Here is a 22,462-nt window from a genome sequence, read left to right on the forward strand (position 1 = left end):
TCAGAAGGCAGAGACAGAGAATCCAGAATAAATTGGCTACCTAGATGAGCTACTGTAGGGAAAAGGGACCAGTCAAAGAAACACACCCTGAGCAGAGCCAAAGAAACACACTTTGGCCCTGCAACCACAACCAAAGAAATGTACCCTGACCCTAAAACCAGTGCCAAAGGAACACACTTTGTCCCTGGAATCAGAGTCAGTGAAAGAAATGTACCCTGGCCCTGGCCCTAAAATTGGAGACAAAAGGCTAAAAAGGACCAGAGAAAGAAACACACTTTGGCCCTGAAACCAGAGCCAAATCTGACCCTAATCCTGTGTAAAAAAGTAACCAATCCCAGAGCAGAGCTCTAGCCAATCTGAGCTCAGCACTGAAATCGGACCAATCCCTACCCTGGAAAAACTTCCCCAACCCCAGGAACCCCTATATAAACCCTGTGTATGTTCAGCTTGGCTGGTCCAGCTGTCTTCCAATAAACACCTTTGGATGAGCTTCGGGTGAAGATCTTCTTTTGCGGCGGCGACAGAGCAGAGGCGACCCTGGGCAGAGCAGAGCAGAGCAAGCAGAGGCGACCCTGGGCAGAGCAGAGCAGAGCGAGCAGCGCTGTAACACTTGCCCGGGAAACCTTCCTTGGCAGAGAGGAGTTGTTACACTCTGCTCCCGCCCGGCTCCCTGCTCTCCGCTCTCGGCTCTCCAGGAGCAAAGCTGAACTGTAGCAACTTCGCCCGAGAAACCTCCTGCGGAGCAAAACTGCTACACTAGGCGAACATCCCCAGCTGGAAGACCCTGTCCTGCCTGAGCGGAGCTGATACACCGGAGAAGCCTTTCTCTGAGGCAAGGCTGTAAGCTGCCAAGCTTACTGCAACCTGTGGTGGTCCTTGGCTCCCGAGCTCCAGGATACCTTTCTACCTGAGCTGTGTAACACTGGGTATTCTGTGACTCCCGAGTGCCAGAATACCTGACCCACTCCTGTTCCTGTTCCTGTCCTGACCCATCCCGACAAAACGCTTACAGCTACAATTGGCACGTTTGGGATTCACTGAGAGACCTTGTCTCAATGAAGTGGAAAGTGATTGAGGAAGATATCTACCATCAGCTTTGGGCCTCTACATGCACACATGCGCGCCCACAACACATGCAAAAACACATACAAACACACACACAAAAGTAACTTTTAAAAAGGGTTGTTACACAACCAAATATTTTTAAATTGGTATGATTAAGCTACAATTCCTTGAATATTTAATTATCTTTTTCAGAGTTTTTACTTAGCCATATTGAAATACATATATGTACAACAAGATCTAAATGTTATCATAGTTTCAATTTCAAGTTAGGCACATGCTTGTTATCCTGGTATCCGGAGGCTGAGGCAGGAGGCTTGCCCAGGCAACATAAGACTATCTCAGAAATCCAAAGCCATAAAAGTTTGAACTTAGATTCATATCCTCACTAAGGTACAAACAGTAATAATGAGAAGAAAGTGCTGAGCAAGTATCCCAGGCTTATTACAGGACCTCAATAATATAGATGGGAAGCGAGCTAGATAACTGAAGCAAGCAGTTGCATAAATTTAAGTGCAAATGTGACTTGGATATACACTCAGGAAATACATTTAAGAACTATACAAACTGAGAAAAGGAGCAAACATTTGGTTGGTAGAGAGTAAAGTTTATCTCCCTTTTGCATCAGGTCCCTATGAAAAGCTGAAAGCTTCTCCAAGGGAAGAGACAGGAAGAGGAAGCAGTCTAGTTCCTTCTGATATGCTATGAAGTTGCAGAGTTTACCAACCAGTGTGTACAGAGTAGCAGAATCTCAGGAGGGGCCACTTTGACCTAAGGAAATGTTTCTGAAATATTCTGCCATCAGCACATTTGTTTACTCCCCAGAGTTTCCTTTATAAAAATATAAACAAAAACTACTGCAAGCATGATTCCTTGAGTATGTTTCTCAACTTGTTTGTATTATTAATCCCCATAGGAAACTTTTGTGGGCTTGTTTTTACTTTTAATCAGTCACAATCATCTCACTGGCCTGATACAGTTTCTTTCACCCTTTCTCTAAGGAGTAATGTTGCCCTTGAAAGTCAGAATACTCCATTAAGAAACACAAAGTGGAAAAAAGTCACATGGGTTCTAGCAATAATCCCAATGATAGAAAGGGATGCAGTTCACAGAAGGGCACTATTAACATTATCTCAGAACAGCTAAGATTATCATAAACTTCCGGAGATTTTCAGATAAAGGAAATTTCTTAAGTGTGGGCAGTAATATAAAGAAAAGAAGGGATAAAAGAAGGAAGAAATAGTAGATGAAATAAATTACAAAGTCAGAATTCAAATTTCACTAAAGAAAATTTCCAGAAACAGAAAAGCTTTACCGCAGTGACAGACGGTATTTTTCATCTCTATTAAAGTCAGTGCTCATTCTTCTTCAACTGCACCACTGAAGAAAGCACAGTGACTAGTTTTTAAAAGGAAATGTAAACACAAAGCATAAAGCTATGTAAAAAAAACACAGTCCTAAAATCACTGGCTTTGTTTCCTGGTATTTATTTATATTTGCCCTTAAGAAATGTGTTTCAATGGCTGTTGCTCCGAGATAACTTAAAGGAGGAAAAAGCTTGTTGAATTAACATCAACCTTAGATAACTGACTATATAGATGAGTTAACATAATTTCTTAGTTTAGAAAAAAGAATAAAGATTTTAAAATACTCAAATTAGCCCAAGAAGCTAAAAATAAGAGAGAAGCAACCCAAATACTGGTGAGTGGATAAAGCACAGAATATGTGTGCAATGAAATATTACTCAACAGCCATTAAAAAGGAAATTCTGTCCTATGCTACAACATGGAGGAACCTTGAGTCTACTATGCGAAGTAAAACAAGCCAGTCACAACAACACACATTAGGAGTGCACTCATATGAGGCATTCTTAAGAGGCAAATTCAAAAAAACAGAAGTACTGTGATTGCCATGAGTCAGCACAGAGGGAAGAGGGAATCATTCGATGATAAAATTTCAGTCTTACAGATGAAAGTTCTGGAGCTCTGCTGTATAATCATGTGCATACAGTAAACACTACCAGACTATATATGTAAAACTGGTTAAGAAGGGTCATCAAGGAAACTAACAACAAACTCTGCTGGAGGTAATGTAAACTGACAGAAATAAGTGAGCAGGTTCCTCAAAAACTTTAAAATAATACTGAAAGACTGAGTCAGCAGTCACAGAAGTACTTGCGCATCCATGACTACTGCTGTGCCATCTATAACAACTAAGAAGAAGACCGGCCTGGTGCCATCAACAGATGAAGAAATAAAGAAAATGTGGTGCATCTTCTACACAATGGAATTTTAATTAGCTATCAAGAATAAGAGCATACATTTGCAGGGAAGTTGGTGCTACTAGAAATTATGTGACACAAAACAAGGCAGATTAAAAGAGACAAATATCGCCGGGCGGTGGTGGTGCTCACCTTTAATCCCAGCACTCGGGAGGCAGAGGCAGGCAGATCTCTGTGAGTTCGAGGCCAGGCTGGACCGACAGCCTCCAAAACAATACAGAGAAACCTTGTCTCGTAAAAACCAAAAAAAAAAAAAAAAAAAAGAGAGACAAATATCATGTTTGCTTTCAGGTATGCTAAACTTAAATCTGTGTATATATATAGATCTTAAAAGTATAAAGGGATGGGCCGGGCATTGGTGGCGCTCACCTTTAATCCCAGCACTCGGGAGGCAGAGGCAGGCGGATCTCTGTGAGTTTGAGGCCAGCCTGGTCTACAGAGTGAGTTCCAGGACAGCCTCCAAAGCCACAGAGAAACCTTGTCTGGGGGCTGGGGAAAGTATAAAGGGAACCATGAGAAGGGAGGAGTAGGCGAGGGAGATGGATAAAATGGAATATGCGTGTCATGAGAGCAGAAGTGGTATTTGTGGGGAGGAAGGGTACCAACAACAGTGAGACAGAGGGCATTAGAGACTCATAAAACAAAGTACAGTGACATGCATGGATGAACACACCTTGTGACACCTATTTACTTTGTTTACAAACTAAAAATGAAGTGAGACAGACTTAGTAGACTTCCTAAGGGAGGCCTTACCCTCTCCAAGGAACACATGGGAGGTGGGAGAGAGTGGGGGGATCGAGAGGAAAGGTGGGGGGGGGGACTGGGATTGGAATGTAAAAAATAAATTAAAATTTTTCAAATAAATAAAAAAATACAGTGAACAGCTAAGACACTAAATTTTGTGTATTTTTAGCATGATAAAAAATGCAAGTAATTGTAGATGTTAGCCAGCATTGGAATGTACCTCTTCTAGTTGCTTGGCATATAATTCACAAGAATTAGTAATTCTGTGGTAAACAAACTAAACAAATCTAGGTACAAAATATTCTTTAAACAAAGAGTAATAGAAACTGCCTATTTTTAATATAACTTTTAATTAACTAGCACCTTATCATCATTCAGTATGCACTGTAGGTACAGAATTCCCTATCTAACTCCCAATCAGCCATGTTTTCAAACATAGATTTCTTTGATGTTAGAACCATAACATAACACATATACTAACTGTGTAACTCCAACAGCAAGATTTGAGACAGTACTGAGATATTAAGTACATGACTATTTCTACAATAAAAAGCATGAATAGGGGGCTGGAGAGATGGCTCAGTGGTGAAGAGCTCTGACTGCTCTTCCAGAGGACCCGGGTTCAATTCCCAGCACCCACATGGCAGCTCCCAACTGTCTGTAACTCCAAAATCTGACACCCTCACACAGACAAAGCACCAGTGCACAAAAATAAATTTAAAAAAAGCATGAATAGTCAGTTTAGATCAGAGTAAGTTTTATTGCCAACAACACTTTAGGTTTTGGGAATCCCCACAAAGTATAGTTATTCCGTTTCCATTCTAGTATACTTAGAGTGTGTGTGTGTGTGTGTGTGTGTGTGTGTGTGTGTGTGTGTGTGTGTGCAGCCCACACATGGCATGCACTGAGTAAGCATGTATATGCACATAAATGTGGAGGTCAGATGTTGACCACAGTTATCCTCCTCAATCACTCTCCACCTTATTTTTGAGACAGGGTTTCTCACTGAACTTGAAGCTCAACTGGCTGCTTTGTCAGTGATACCAGAGAATAACTTGTCTCCACCACCTTAGCACTGGAATTACATGAATTCCATGTCCAGCGTCAGGGTGGGGAGTAGGGATCCAAACTCAGATCCCCCTTGCTTGTAAGTACTTTACTGACTTAGCCATGTCTCTAGCTTAGACCCTTAAATACACAAATAAGCAAACATTGAGTCTTCATTTTCTCTAAACTCATTAGCTGCCAGCATAAACCTAAGAAGACCAAAACAGCTAATTCAGTCACCACACACCATAATAAACATTCAGAATCTGCCAGTACAGAACCCAAGATTCCATATGAGCTTTTTATAACTTTACTCTTAATATCTGATCACAACCTATGTCACTTGACACATAAAGCTTTCTGGTCACTTGAAATAGGTTTAACAGCCAAAATGTCCACCATGTTATAGAATACAGGCTAAATAACAATTTCTAGGGTATACTGATTAATAAAATTAAAATTCATCTGTCATTTCAGTTTTTAAAATATGACAATTATAATTAAACATGTGGTTTGCATGACATTTTCCTTGGTCAGTGCTGTGCTAATGAACACTGCTAGAATTATTTCAACATTACTGGCTCTCAGACCCTCCTCTAATTATCAAAGAGTGGCCTTATATGTGACCATGATACATTTCTATACCCATTTCTATAGAATCTTATTTCATTCCTTCCAACTGTCCTTCTACCATGATGGGAGTTCCTTGAGGAAACAGATCTGACTTAGTTTTTACCCCTTTGAATCATGAGAGAGTCTCTCCCTGGCCAGACTCTAGTCAAGACCTCAGAACTCTTTTCATCTAAGCGGCACTGTAGGAACTGACTGCTTAACCCCCTGCTCACATTGAATACCGGAAGCTGTGGCTGCGGCTAGTACCGAGCACTGCACTCTATATACTACACGTCTTATCCTGCAGGAAGATCAACGTCAAAACGTGAAACAGAGTTCTGTTCTGATATTCCTATGCACCACTGTGAAGTCACGAGACCTACAGACCAGGCCTGGGACTGTAGGTCAGCAGTAGAGCAGATCTCTAGCACCAGCCACACAAAATGGTACATCAAAACCTTCATGAGCTTGCAACTCAGTAAACACTGTTAAATGAACGAGAACATCTCAAAGTCCAACTAGTAAGTTCCTGGGTAATATCACATAGAATTCTCAGATTGCAATTCGATCCCTCTTTATGGGACTTTCAAAAGAACTCAAAAAGAATGAAAATGAGTTTTGAAGTTCCAATTTGCTATAGAAAAAATAGACTATTAACTCTTAGCTACTGTTCTTACCTGAGGTCAAATTCCTGACTGTTGTCTGTGACTTCTGCATTTCAGTTGATTTAAAGCCGAGGTCATCCTGCATCATCTTTAGCTCTTGGTTGGTGATGGAGGATATCTGTTTCATACGATTTATATTCTGTATATGCAGAGAAATACACAGAAGATTTAGCTTTCCTATAAAACTGCCAAAACCACAAAGGATGAGATGCTTTGTCTATTATTTTTAAACATACATTCAATTTTGATGTTTTATAGAATGCATGGGATTCAGTCATGTTTTCACATAAGTTTATAATTTTTCACTTGCTTTATTAAACTGAATGAAAAATGAGCTACCGAGTTTGAAGAACTAAATGCAGATTTAATACACTAAGGATAGTGAAGGTGGGCCATACATTTTTCTCTAGCAAGACACATAGTAGATCCTCAATAAACACTTTCTGAACTCTGGTATTCATTGGGTATAAGAAAATATTTACAACACAAACTATAGTGTAAAACATATCAACATTTTCTAAAATAATGTCTAGGTTTTGGAATTTTCTCAGTAAATTCAGATAAATTAGCAATGGAAAGAAATCTTAAAATTTATTCTAATCACAGCTTCATGTACATGCCATCCCTTCCCACATTACCCTAATTAGCTAAGATTTTACTACAGAGATAAACAGTTTAAGTGGGTAACAACAGTGACTCTTCCACTCTCTGTGTTGTTATTTGAGAAGTTAGGAGCCTGAGACAGGCACGCAGCACTTACCCGACTGCAATGCTCTAACAGGGAGACAATGCTGGCTTCTATCTGTGCCTTCCGTTCCAGTTCCTGATTCTTTGTTTCCTCAAAAGTCTCTATGAAAGCTGCCAATTGGAAACATGGTAATACAGACTACTGCTGACAGAGATAGCACTAAATAAACTCACAGTTTCAGAACTTCAGACTATTTTCCAGAAATTCCAAGTAAGTTGAAATTTTAAATTATTAACCTTCTCTATACACTTTCAAATATTTAAAGCCTGTTATGACTTTGATATAAGTAAGCCAGAAAGTTATACAGTCTCAAAAGAAATAGCTGATACTTCAAAACTCAGAAAACCTTCATCTTTATACATGATTTCCTTGATACAGCTATAATAATTAACATTTACAGTTGGCCACTGACTTTATTTCTCAAATTAATATTACTAAATATCTATTTCATCTGAAATAATTTTTCATTAAATTAATCAAATACTGGCTTATCACAAAACAAATTTTATCATTTATCCAGATTATTAAGTATTCTAAGAAATTGCCCATTTATCAAATCTATAACTCATACATATTTTTGCTCTAATTTGTGTTTCTTCGCTTATTCCTATGAAACTTCCAAAATTAAAAATAAGTAGTTAGCTTCTGGACTGGGCCTGCGAACGGCCAGCGTGCTCCGATCTGTCAGAGCGAACCACTGCTTGGCCAGCCTTCGAGGCCCGGCACATGCCCCAGCCGAGCGAACATGGTGGGCCAGAACAGTGCCATCGCCGCGGGCATGTGCGGTGCCCTCTTCATCGGGTACTGCATCTATTTTGACCACAAAAGGCGGAGTGACCCCAATTTCAAGAACAGGCTTCGAGAACAAAGAAAGAAACAGAAACTTGCTAAGGAAAGAGCTAGGCTTTCCAAGTTGCCTGACTTAAAAGATGCTGAAGTTGTTCAAAAATTCTTCTTTGAAGAGATACAGCTTGGTGAAGAGTTATTAGCACAAGGTGAATATGAGAAGGGTATAGACCACCTGACAAATGCAATTGCTGTGTGTGGATAGCCTCAGCAGCTGTTGCAAGTGTTGCAGCAGACTCTTCTACCGCCAGTGTTCCAGATGCTTCTGACCAAGATTCCAACCATTAGTCAGAGAATTTCAAGTGCTCAAAGCTTGGCTGAAGATGATGTGGAATGAACCAGATATCAACACAATAAAATCTCAGTTAAAAATGATTTAACCACTAGCTTGGAAGCTGATCGTCTCTGGGGGAATAAGGGCAAATATGCTTGTCATGAACTGTCCTACACTGAAGTCTACCAAAGTGAATGTGTACTTTGAGTAGATCCATTGTCTGTTCTATTTATTTTTTCCAGTGAAAAGTATTTTGATAGAACTTTTCATTTTATAAATACACGGAGTTAACCAAAATATCATGTTATTTCATTTATTTATTTATATTTTATTTTATTTTTTGGTTTTTACGAGACAGGCTTTCTCTGTACTGTTTTGGAAGCTGTTGGTTCAGCCCGGCCTCGAACTCACAGCGATCCGCCTGCCTCTGCCTCCCGAGTGCTGGGATTAAAGGCATGCGCCACCACCAGACATGCAATTCAGATGTAAATACAGAAGTTATTACTTAGGTAAAAACTCTCAGTGATAAATTTAAAATATTGGAAGAGAGTATGAAGATAGTTGAATAATGCCCATTTTCAACACTAACACATTTCACTGTAAATCATAAAACTGGATAGAAACTTGTTTGTGAAAACTGAGCATTCAAATCTTGCAGAGACGGTTTCTTTCTCTTTACTCTTGAACATGTGAAGTGTGCCGGCCACTGTACTCTTAAAAATCCCATTCTCTCCTGTTTTTCCTTAAAAGCTTCAGTCTACATCAGTGACTTAATGTCCTGGGCACTAACTAACTCCCAGTATTTCAAGCTCCTGGCTGCAGACAGCATCAGGAATGTTACCTAGGTTTGCCTGCTCACTCTGCTCTTTAAAGACTGAGAGGACCAGTCTGCTCATCTCTGGTGTGGAATTCAGTCTGTTCTGTTGAGTGTCTTCAGGTCTATATCCAGCTGATGACCAGTGATCACTTTAGAACAACCAGGCCTTCCACCTGTTTATATTCTGAGTTTGCATGTTTGCCTGACTTGCTATTTCTCAGTTAAACCTCAAAGCGGAATAACTTCTTTGTCAGTTGTTACAGTGTGGAGTGATTCTGTTACTGTTGTGTAAATTAACCAGAAACTTGTCATTAAGACAGTTGTGATAGTCTACTTGTGAAAGTATTGATTCCTTTTTGCTTTTAACAGTGTATCTCTTCAGTCCTCCTGTGGTTTGATTAATTTATCTTGTACAATGACAGTGGAGTGTCATCTTGACTGGAGACTGGCTGAAGCAGGTGGGACTCTCAGATAACGACAAATCACCTGGTGACATGGACTGTTTCTAAACTGTGAAGACCTTGTGGTCTGCGCTGGCATCTATTCACCGAGCAGCATTTTCATAGGGCAGCTCATTTGCCTCCATGCCCTAGACTTGTTTTGGCTTTGCTTGTCTTTTCCTGATAATATAGTAGGAAGAATCAGGCTTTACCTGCCTCTGGCTGGTGTGTGGATAGCAGCTTTGAACAGCTTCCTCACATAGGAAGCTTGCTCTGGCACACTTTGAGACCTTCTATAGGCCTTTGATCCTGAACCCTTAAACAGTGCTTTCTTGTTAGGTATGCGTGTTTGGGGTGTGATGCTACAAATAAAGTTAAAAGGCTGGCTGAGTTTTGCCGGCAGGCCCTCCAGTCCCAAGCATCATAATGGTGATTAATCAGACTGACTGACTGCACTGCCAAGAGTCCTGCATCAGCCCGGATATGGCTAAGGACCAGAGAGAGAGTGGAGACAGCAAAGTGAGTGGTGGGGCACTACTTGGAGAAGTGTTCTGCTGTGTGCACTGGGTGGCCTGGCTCCTGGCAGTGGAGAGGGAGATACTGTCTTTACTTCGAGGCCGATTAAGCCGAGACTTAAGTGACAAGTGACAAATGTGGGGCTTTGGCATTGTCACTTTTGAACACTATGTTTGTGGAAGTCTACTTTCCTCCACAAAAACAAATGCTGAACACTGTTTCTTCTCACCTCAAGTTAAACAGATGGAACCAGGAAGCCTTTGTTGGTCAGTTGATGTCAGAAGGCAAGACTAACACTCAAGTAGTATAAAAAAAGCTTAAGTGTTGCCAGCAACAGTCGGCATGTTGGCATGCTGCCTTGGGCAAAGGTGTACTGTTGGATGTCACTGTTTTTCCTAAGTGAAAACATTTTAAGTAGAGCTGCCTGGAAAGGTTGTGTAAATGCCCTTAATAGCGTAATGAGCATACTTAGGCAAAGTCCAGGTATTGTGTTCCTTTATCTCCAACAAGTTTTGTATTTATACCAACCATTGGCCACTTGCTTTCATGTCCTTGAACCAACCTGTGGACCAGAGTATCAAACTAAACTACTAATGCTGAAAACGTGGTGGGGGGAATTTGGTGTATGATGCTAACAACAAATCTGACCAAAAAAAAATGAAGTGTTTATTTCTTGTGCCTCAGCTGTATTAAAGGGTTTGGAGAAAAAAATAAGTAGCTAAAATTTTACTATTAGTAAGACAATTACATAAGCATTGCATGCATTCTCTAATGTAGTTCCATTATAATTTTTCTACTAATTTTTTTGGTAGCTCAATGGCATAGTGTATGTTTTTAATTTTTAAGAACCATATTTTATGTATAGCAATCCAATCTGCATATTAAATCACACTATAACAGATAATAATTTGACAAAGTTTGAAATGGAAGAAAAAAGAGAAAAATTCCAGGTTATAGAACCCATCCACTGAGAACCAAATTTTTTTAAAATTTCACTTTTTCTAAGTGGGATAATGTGACAAATGTCTTCAGTGCCTAATATAAATGAATAACACCTAAGAATTATATAAGTTCATCACTTACCATCCATATTTTCCTCCCGTTTTTTAAGTTCCTTGTATTTTTGATTCATTTCACCTATAAAAATGTAAAACATTAGTGTTGAAAATTCCAATCATTATATGTGAAATATTTCTTGGCTTCTCTTTATGCCATTAGTCACTGAATAATAGTTTGAAAGTTAGGGTTTACTTGCTTATTATATTTAACTACAAAACCTTTTAAAGCAGCTAGTTGTACCTTTACAATTAGGAAAAGCAGTCTCCTGACTGAAATGGACTTACAGGCTCTCCACTCCAATTCTGAAGCTGTTCAGCCTATACATGAACATTACTGGTGTGACAGGAAACAGAAGATCCCAGGCAAGTCGGTGCTGTTTTTTAATAGTTTGCATCAAGCATGGGAACAACATTTCTTACCTCACAGAGCTTAGCATCTAGAATTTTAACATGTTAAATGCTGTCATATGAAAAAAAGATACTAGAGAAATGTACAACAACTAAGTTAATTAATGCACTGTGGGAAATTCCCTAAGAACATTCATGCTACATTATAAAGAATGAACAGAAGTTACTGGTCAGACATGAAAAAGTCAATGTCAAAAAATCTGACCCATACATAAATTTGAAAGTGATGATGACTATAGTAGTATAATCAGAGAATCAGTGGCCAAACTTGGCTTCTTGGGATACAGAGTGTGACCTCAAGTTTGGTAATAAAAGCACAAGGAATTAAAAGAGTGGCATAGCTAAAGCAGAGACTATGAAATAAAGATGAGAGGTAGACTGTGAATACCTCTAAAACATGTATGTCTCAGAATCTGAGCTTAACAAGAACAACTGTTGAAAAACCAATTTTAATGTGTGTGTGTGTGTGTGTGTATGCATGCGTGTGCGCGCGCACATGCGTGCATATGTGTGTGTGTCAATGCGTGGATGAGTATAGATGCCCACTTAAGCAAAAGGCCTGGAGCTGAATTTACAGATGACTGTCAGCCAGCCAACCTGGACACTGTACTAGAGCTTAGGCCTTCCGCAAAGCAGTATACACTCTTAACCACTGAGTCATCTCTCTTGCCACTTGCTAAAGAATTTTAAACAGGAGAGAGAAATGAAAACTCCTAGAACAAAAGACTGGGTGTTATAAGACCAGTTACATCTTGGAAATCTGGGTAGAAGATCAAAGCTGCTTGAAGTATGGAAGTAGTTAGGAGAGAAGTTAGTGGATTTTTATCTCGGGTATCAGGAGCCAGAGTAAATGGCTTATGATAAGAAAGAAACTGGAACCAAGGAAGATTCTCAAGATTCTACTTAGGCAACTTGAAAAGAGCAGCATTGACTGCAAAGGGGAACAGGTTGATGAAGAAGTTGCATAGAAGAGTGTTGAACATACTGAGTTTAGTGGATATGAAAAATGACAAAAATAAAAAGAACCTCTCTGACATAGACAGAGGAATCATTAGTAGGTATGGATACTTCCTACTAATTGATAATCTGGTTTCACTGTAACAAACACTGAACTAAGGAAGTACAGATCTATTCTCAGAGTGAGAACTTTGCCACGCCATATACTTTGGGCATCAAATAGAAAAAGTATAAATTTGAGCTTGCTTCAAACCAGTTTCCTCATGCCAGTCAGTCAGTCCCTAACTTCCTGGGGAAAAAAAAGGATGGAAAGAATAGCAAGCTATTCCTAAGAGGATTCCTAGTTAAAAACTGTCATTAAAAAGGACTTTCAGGAACAAGAGCAAAGGAGGATGCCAGTACAGACACTAAACCTCCAATAATCTATGTTCTATATCTTCCTATATGGTACAGAAAATCTCACAAATCTGATTAAAGCATTTTTTTATTTAAAAGAGTCTTTGTCTTTTCATGAGCTTCTCCTCCTTCCTTTATTTAAACCTGAGTCTTCTCAATTGATTTTTACATATATATTTTGTGTATGTGCACTCATATGTGCCACAATACACATGTGAAGGTCAGAAAATGACGTGTGAGAACTGGCTCTCTGCTGCGGGACCTGGGGATCAATCTTGGGTGCCATGTGTGGGGGCAAGTGCCTTTAACCTCTGAGCCAACTCTCTAACCTTTAACCGACTTCTAAAACTGTACTATATCAATGGCAATTTCATTTAGTCCTGTGATTTTAAGAACATTTAACTGTTTCCCAATTTTCACATTCTTTCAGCTAATTCCTTACTATGTTAGCATTTACATATTCTTCTGGGAACCTAAAACACAGTATATACATTAAACTTATCAGCAATCTCCCTCAAAATCAGTACCTCTTTATTTTCTATTATTTTGATTGCCTTCACCATCTACCATCATTTAGGTCAGCCTAGGAGTCCTCTCTCCCACTCCACACAAACCCACCCTTCTTGTTGCAAATATATTCAATGGGAAGACATATCTGGCCATCAACTTGAGTTGTACACCTGGCCAGTGGGATTAGATAAAACAGAGCTCCTGTTATGTCTCAGGAGATTCCCAAGCTTCAAAACAAAAATCCCTGATCACTCTTGAGATGGAGACAAGTCATAATATTAGTGAACTGGTCTGTGTTCTAATATAGAAAATTAGTATCTGGAGCTGGGTTAATGACCTAGTGGTTAAGATGCTGCTCTTCAGGAAGAACAGATTCCAGTTCCTAGCAATCATTATCAGGCGGCGCACAACTACCTCTCACTCCAGTGCCACAAGTTTCAACAATCTCTTCTGAACTCCATAGGCACTTGCACAAATGTGTACACACACACACACACTTTTAAAAATCAAATTAATGGGCTGGACAGATGGTTCAGTGATTAAAGAGCCCTGGCTGCTTTTTCAGATCTGTTTCATTACCAGCACCCACATGGCAGTTCACAACTGGCTTGTGACTCCAGTTCCAGAGGATCTAATGCCCTCTTCTGGCATCCACAGGCACTGAATCTGCATGGTATACAGATATACATGCAGGCAGAACACAGCCCAGGCTATCATTTAGTAGCACTACCATTAGGTGGGAGTTTGGCAGTTGGGACCTAACACAGTATGAACTTAGCTAAGACTGGACACTGCCCAGGAACCTGTGTCTCTGTATGCCAGGAAGAATCATTTCCCTCATTTCCCCTTACCTCTGGTGAATAGGTCAGGAACCTAGGAGTCTTCTCTCCCACTCCACACAAACCCACCCTTCTTGTTGCAAATATATTCAATGGGAAGACATATCTGGCCAACAAAGCTTTCAATTACTATAGATGGAGATAACAAGACATTCTATGACAAAACCATAATAATACGTATCCACCCAAACCCAAGGGTGTAACTACAACCAGAAAAACATAGGCAATAGATAACCCCACCTTACCAACAGCAAAAAGAAAAGAGAGGTGGAAATCAACATATAATTCCACCACCATCAACCATTCCAAAACAAGAATGAGCAATCAATGGTCATTAATATCCCTCAATATTAATGGTCTTAACTCGCCCGTAAAAAGACAGACACAGGCTAACAGCATGGATTCAAAGAAACATACCTCAGGCTCAAAGACAGACATTACCTCAGAGTTAAGGATTGGGAAAAGATTTTCCAATCAAATGCACCCATGAAACAAGCAGGGGTAGTAATCCTAATATCTAACAAATTAGACTTTAAAATAAAATCAATCAAAAGACATGAAGGAGGGCATTTCATACTCATCAAGGGAGAAATCCACCAAGATGAAGTTTCAGTTCTGAACATCTATGCCTCAAATACAAAGGCATCCACGTTCATAAAAGAAACATTACTAGAATTCAAATCACATATAAAGCCCCACACACTTATAGTGGGAGACTTCAACAACCAACTCTCACCACTAGATAGGAATACCAAACAGACACTTAACAAAGAAGCAAAGGAACTAATAGAAGTTATGACCCAATTGGGATTAACAGACATCTACAGAACATTCCATCCAAATAAAAAAGAATATACCTTCTGATTAGTGCCACATGGAACCTTCTCAAAAATCGACCACATACTTGGCAACACAGCAAACCTCAACAGGTACAAAAAAATTGGAAGAACTCCATGCACCTTATCAGACCACCATGCATTAAAATTAGAATTCAACAACATAAATTGCAGACACCCTACAAACTCATGGAAATTGAATAATGCACAATTACACCATTCCTGGGTCAAAGAAGAAATAAAAAAAGAAATTAAAGACTTCCTAGAATTCAATGAGAATGAAGACACAACATACCCAAACTTATGGGACATTTTGAAAGCAGTGCTATGAGGGAAGTTGATAACACTAAGTGCCCACATGAAGAAACTGGAGAATAGTTACAATAGAGAATTAACAGCACAACTGAAATCTCTAGAACACGAAGAAGCAAACTCACCCAGGAGGAGAAGATGCCAGGAAATAATCAAATTGAGGGCTGAAATCAATAAAGCAGAAACTAGGAAAACAATACAAAGAATCAATGTAATGAAGAGTTGGTACTTTGAGAAAATCAACAAGATAGACAAACCTATACCCAAACTTACCAAACAGCAGAGTGTGAACATGCAAATTAATAAAATCTGAAATGAATAGGGGGACATAACTCAGAAATGAAAAGGGGGACATAACAATGGACACTGAGGAAAACCAGAGAATCATCAGGTCATACTTTGAAAACCTGTACTCCACAAAATTTGAAAACCTAAAGGGAATGGAAATTTTTCTGGATAGATATCACTTGACAAAATTGAATCAAAACAGATAAGCAATTTAAATAGACCTATAATCCCTAAGGAAATAAAAGCAGCCATCAAAAGTCTCCAACCAAAAAAAGCCCGAGGCCAGATGGTCTCAGTGCAAAATTATATCAGAAATTCAGAGAACAGCTTAAAGCAATTCTTCTCAAAGTATTCCATGAAATAGAAGCAGAAGGGTCTTTGCCAAACTCTTTCTAAGAGGTTTTGAGAACCTTGATACCCAAGCCACACAAAGACACAACTAAGAAACAGAAATTCAGACCAATATCCTCATGATGCAAAAATACTCAATAAAATACTGGCAAATCATATCCAAGAACACATCAGAAAACTCATCCACCATGATCAAGTAGGCTTCATTCCAGGAATGCAGGGATGGTTCAACATACGAAAATCCATCAATGTAATCCACCATATAAACAAGCTGAGAAACAAAAATCACATGATCATCTCACTAGATGCTGAAAAAGCCTTTGACAAAATCCAACACCCCTTCATGATAAAGGTCTTGGGGAGATCAGGGATAATAGGAACTTACCTTAACATAATAAAAGCTATATACAGCAAACTAACAGCCAACATCAAACTAAATGGACAGAAACTCAACATGATTCCTCTAAAATCAGGAACAAGACAAAGATGTCCACTCTCTCCATACCTCTTCAATATTGTTCTTTAAGTTCTAGCTAGAGCAATAAGACAACAAAAGGAGATGAAGGGGACACAAATTAGAAAGGAAGAGGTCAAACTTTCACTATTTGCAGATGATATGACAGTTTAAGTGATCCAAAAAAAAACTCTACCAGGGAACTCTTATAGCTGACAAATACCTTCAGCAATGTGGCAGGATACAAGATCAACAAAAGAACATCATTAGCCCTATTGTATACTGACTATACAGGGGCTGAGAAAGAATTCAAAGAAACATCACCCTTTACAATAGCCACAAACAACATAAAATGCCTTGGGGTAATGCTAACCAAATAAGTGAAAGACCTGTATTGCAAGAACTTTGAGTCTTTAAAGAAACAAACTAAAGAAGACACCCACCGGAAAACGGAAAGATTTCCCATGCTCTTGGATAGGTAGGATCAATGTCGTAAAAATGGCAATCCTGCCAAAAGTAATCCAGAGACTAAATGCAATTCCCATCAAAATCCCAACACAATTCTTCAAGGACCTTGAAAGAACAATTCTCAACTTTTTATGGAAAAACAAGAGACCCAGGATAACCAAAACAACCCTGTAAAACAAGGCAACATCCGGAGGCATCACCATCCCTGATTTCAAGCTCTATTACAGAGCTACATTCCGAAAACAGCTTGGTATTGGCACAAAAATAGACAGATAGACCAATGGAATCGAATTGAACACCCCGACATTAACCCATACACATATGAACACCTGATCTTTGACAAAGAAACTAAAAATTATACAATGGAAAAAAAAAGCATCTTCAACAAATGGTGCTGGCATAACTGGATGCTGGCATGTAGAAGAATGCAGATCGATCCATGTCTATCGCCATGCACAAAACTTGAGTCCAAATGGATCAAAGACCTCAACATAAATCCAGCCACACTGAACCTGTTAGAAGAGAAAGTGGGAGGTACCTTGAACGAATTGGTACAGGAAACCACTTCCTGAACATAACTCCAGTAGCACAGACACTAAAATCAACAATTAATAAATGGGACCTCCTGAAACTGAGAAGCTTCTGTAAGGCAAAGGACACAGTCAGCAAGACAAAAAGGCAACCCACAGATTGGGAACAGATATTTACTAACCCCACATCTGACAGAGGACTGATCTCCAAAATTTACAAAGAACTCAAGAAGCAAGTCTCCAAAACACCAAAGGATCCAATCAAAAAGTGGGGTACAGAACTAAATAGAGAATTTTCAATAGAGGAGTCTAAGAGGCTGAGAGGCACTTGAGAAAGTGCTCAACATCCCTAGCCATCCAGGAAATGCAAAGCAAAACAACTCTGAGATACCATCTTACTCCTGTCAGAATGGCTACAATCAAAAACTCGAATGACAGTTTATGCTGGAGAGGATGTGGAGAGAGGGGAACACCCCTTCACTGCTGGTGGGAGTGCCAACTCATACAGTCACTTTGGAAATCAGTATGGAGATTCCTCAGGAAAATGGGAATCAGTCTACCACCAGACCCAGCAATTCCACTCTTAGGCATATACCCAAAAGATGCACATTCATACAACAAGGGCATCTGCTCCACTATGCTCATAGCAGCATTATTTGTAATAGCCAGAACCTGGAAGCAACCTAGATGTCAGTCAACTGAAGAGTGGGTAGAGAAAATGTGGTACATTTACACAATGGAGTACTACTCAGCAGAAAAAAACAATGGAATCTTGAAATTCACAGGTAAATGGATGGCACTAGAAGAAACCATCCTGAGTGAGGTAACCCAGTCACAAAAAGACAAACATGGTATGTACTCACCCATATATGGATTTTAGACATGAATCCGGGGAGTGCCAGCATACAATCCCACTGCCAGAGAGTCTGGAAAACAGAACCTTAATCCAGAGACTGGCGGAAGCAGAGGCAGATACCCACAGCTAAACACTGAACTGAACTTCTAGAATCCAGTCACAGAAAGGCAGAACTGATGGGCAAAGGAGTTAAGAGTGGGCTGGTTTAATGCACAGAAACAGCTGACCTGAACAAGGGGGAGCTCTTGGACCCCAGATTGATGGCTGTATGGAAAGCACAGGACTGACCCAGACCCCCTGAATGTGGGTGTCAGTTAGGAGACCTAGGAAATCTATGGGTATTTATCCCTGGTATACAAATAGACTTTGAGTGCCCATCCCACAATGAGGGATGCTCTCTCAGCCTGGACTCTTGGGGGGAGGGCCTAGGCCATGCCCTGGATGAAATGACAAGACTCTGAAGATTCACTATGGAGGGCCTCACCCTCCCTGGGGATCAGAGCAGAGATTGGGTGGGGGACTGGGGGCCCTGGTGGGCAGGGTGGGGGAGGAGGGGATGGAGAGGGAGCTGGGATTTACATGTGAAACAAACGATGGGGAAGTTCTGTGTATATGTCAATAAAGCACTGTTGGCCAATAGGGAAGCAAGACAGGTGGGACTAGGAGTCCAGGAGGACTCTGGGAAGGAGAAACACAGGGAGTCATGATGTAGCCGCCATAGGGATAAGAAGCCCGGAAACTTTGCTACGGTAAGAGAAATACTTAGATTAACAATTATGGGGCAGCCAGTAAGAAAAAGCAAGGCCAACAGCTTCATAATTAATACAGTGTCTTGTGTGTTATTTGGGGACTACAACGCAGCAGAGTCCATGCTACTGGCGGGTGATAAACCAAAGCGGCTAGCAAGGAAAAGCCTCCCTTTACAAACAAGCTTGTTTGTAACTTAAATAAATAAATAAATAAATAAATAAAAGAATGAGTTCTTGCTCATTATCTTTCAAGAAGACTACTACTTCCTACAGTCTATATAACCAATTTTTGTTAATGTAAACTATTGTTTTAGCTTCTTATGGGGTGACACCACACTAATTTATACTGAGATATTATATCGGACCCTCTAACATTTTCATATATTTAGTGAACCATGACAATTTATCCTATTTCAACTTCAGTTAACTTGGATATCTTACGAAAGTCCATACTTTTATATTTAATCTCCCCTCCACCTACTTCTTTCCTGTCAATGTAACAGTAAGCAATAAATTCCTACTTCAAATACTTGTAAATTGCTATGTTAAAATGAGCACATAAAAATGATTGATTTAAACTAACTTTTCACTTTAGGCATCATCCAACTTGAAAAATAGTTTAAATTTTAGCAGAGATGTTTCTTTTCTGCTAGGGAAACAACAATACTCCTAAGCTACACGGTACACTTTAAAATATACAATACGAACTGGCAGCTTCTGAGAGGTGAAGGCGGGAGGAATTTGAATATACTAATTACTTATCTCAGTGCTGCCACAGAGGTGAGGGACAATGTCTACATACTGCTTGAGGGTATGCAGGAAAGGTACAGTCCATAAGGCAAGGAAGTCATGGCAACTGTCTCATCAGGTTTGCAGTTTATAAGCAAATACAGGTGAATGCTAGTGTGTGCCTTGATGTCTCCTTTTTATTCAGTATAGGGCCCCACCCCCATGTAATGGTCTCACCCTTAGTTAATGTGGGTCTTCCCACCTCAACCTAATCCCTCACAGGCATGCCCAGAAAGCTTGTCAGGTAGTTCTAGATATAGTCAACAGTCAATATTAACCATCACAATGAGTGCCAGGCCAGCGTGGACTTAGTGAGGCTGCTTCAAATGCAAACAAAACAAACAAACAAAAGAAAAACAACCAAATTTTCTAATAGGAAAGTATTAAATTAGTACTAAAAGCCTCACTATCTCTAAGGAAAGCAAAACAACTGTGTAGAAGTTCTTTTCAACCAAGTATTTATTTTAGATTCTATCTTAGTAGTGGCATGTACCAAATACAACATAAGGCCCTCAATTATTTTCCAAAGTGGTAGTTATCAAGCTTTAGTGTGGATTCAAATTATTAGGAAGGTGGCTGATGCACAAAATATTGAGCTCTACCCTCACAGGGCCTTAGAGTCTGCATTCCTAATCAGTTTCAGATGGCATCAAGATAACATAACTCTGATGAAAACTAGATAATGCTGCTAATATTCAATAATGAGTTTCTCTTCCTTGAATGCATACTGAGAACTCATGGGCTAGTAATGGTAGGTGCCATCTGAACAAATACTTTCTAAGATATTTTTGTGAAAATAACCACTCAAGTCCCAGCTTACAAGGTTAAATAGCATTCATGATAACAATGCTAGCAACTAACATGTGAGAACTTTTTTATTGCTGCTCTTAGTCTCACACATACATTCACTTCATTTTTAACACAAAAATCTGAAGTGGTAAGCACTCATGCTATGCCTCCCCACCCTCCCCAACCCCCAATCCCCCCACCCCTCCACCCCTCCTTTTAAATAAGGTTTTGCTTTTGTGACTCAGGCTGACTTGGAACTGACTTCAAGCACTATGTAGAAATTGTACCTCATTGATGTAAGCTATATATGTTTCTTACGTTTTTTTAGTTTAAGTGATATACCCATCACTTGGCAGTTCCATGGTTGGCCGTAACTCACAATCCTCCTGCCTCAGCCTTCTAAGTGCTGAGATCGTAGGCATCACCCCCACGAATATCCCCTATTTCCCTTTTAAGGGTGAGGAAAGTGGGCTAGTGAGAGGGCACTGAGGCTTTATAAATGCATTTGTCTTGCAAGCTGGATAGTCTGAGTTAAATCCCTAGAACTCCTGACTGAGGGAGAAAACCAACTCCTGTGAGTTTCTTCTGATCTCTACATACACTTCGTGGCATACAAACGTCATCACTCACAAACACTTCTCTTTCTCTCCCCCCCACCAACACCAATACATTTTTTAAAATGTTTTAAAAAGAAACTGTGATTGGATTGGTGCACCTAAAGAGCATGGCCAAGATCAAACAGTTAAAACAGCATTGTGTGGACTCAAGTCAGGCCATGTTTAGTTGCAGGATACAAATATTCTGCCTTACTTTTTATTTTACCTGTATACCACTACTAACAAAAGACTCCTAAAACAAGCCTTATGAACTACCTGTACAAGAAGTATCTCACATAAGTTACAGGATAGACGGGGCTACACAAAGATACCTTGTATTCAAAAAAAAATGTAGTATCCTACAGGCAAAGTAAGTATATTTTGATTATTCAAAGCTACATATGAATTATGGAATAGCTTATAAGTAATTACCTCATGTTAGGACAGTGATTTGAAGAACCTACATACTTCATGTGCATGTCTATTATGCCTACCACACTGCCATACCAGATATTTATGTCTGTGATAGATTAATAATCACATGATATTTATCATGTTATCTAATCCAAATTTGGGGTAATACTATATTCTACAAATGAAGGCATAAATTTTAGGAACTATGCTCACATATTCTTCTTACAAAAGTGTGTGAATGTCACTTTGTTAACTGTAGATGTTAACCCTAATCTACATAAACAGATTCTCAGAAAATTAGCCCCACCTTATGGATCTTGGTAAAACTGCACATTCGGGTCCTTGGCAATAGTCAACAGAGCTTAAAATTGTCGTGGAGTAGGTATATTACTTTAATTAACAAAAATTAGTACATTTATATAGCTTGCGCTGGTGAGGAACAATGTCCACATACTATTTTTAGCCATAGTAAATGACTCAATCTTTTGAGAAATAACCAAAATTAAAAATAACTGATTTATTCTGATTAAAATTTCACTTGTAGAAATTTATTCTATAGAATATGCATGTTATATAAACATGAATATACAAGAATATCTATGGCATCACTATTTGTTTTGTTTTGAGCTAGGGTCTGACTATATAGCACTTGTTGTCCAGACTCACTATGTAAACCAGGCTGGCCTCCAACTCACAGAAATCTGCCTGCTTCCCGAGTGCTGGGACTAAAGGCGTGCACCACTATGGTCAGCTGAATAACCACTTCTAATAATTACTCTTCTCCAAGCCCTCTTAAAGCTACAATAAAAA

General features: G+C 39.5%; 1 protein-coding gene and 1 pseudogene across 3 annotated transcripts in view; one reads left to right on the forward strand and one right to left on the reverse strand.

Moving 5' to 3' along the window:
• Ift74 (intraflagellar transport 74) overlaps window positions 1-22,462 on the reverse strand; it is an 84,133-nt gene that overhangs the window by 11,413 nt on the left and 50,258 nt on the right. For all 3 annotated transcript variants that reach the window (XM_040757158.1, XM_040757157.1, XM_040757159.1), the window contains 3 exons: window positions 11,136-11,189; window positions 7,172-7,269; window positions 6,424-6,550 (listed from right to left, as the gene is read on the reverse strand). In XM_040757158.1, coding sequence (XP_040613092.1) covers window positions 6,424-6,550; window positions 7,172-7,269; window positions 11,136-11,189 — 279 coding nt within the window. The remainder of the gene's footprint in view (window positions 1-6,423; window positions 6,551-7,171; window positions 7,270-11,135; window positions 11,190-22,462) is intronic.
• LOC101828721 lies at window positions 7,905-8,576 on the forward strand (annotated as a pseudogene).

The sequence above is a fragment of the Mesocricetus auratus genome, unplaced genomic scaffold, assembly GCF_017639785.1.
Source record: "Mesocricetus auratus isolate SY011 unplaced genomic scaffold, BCM_Maur_2.0 Super-Scaffold_100014, whole genome shotgun sequence".
NCBI classification, from domain to species: domain Eukaryota; kingdom Metazoa; phylum Chordata; class Mammalia; order Rodentia; family Cricetidae; genus Mesocricetus; species Mesocricetus auratus.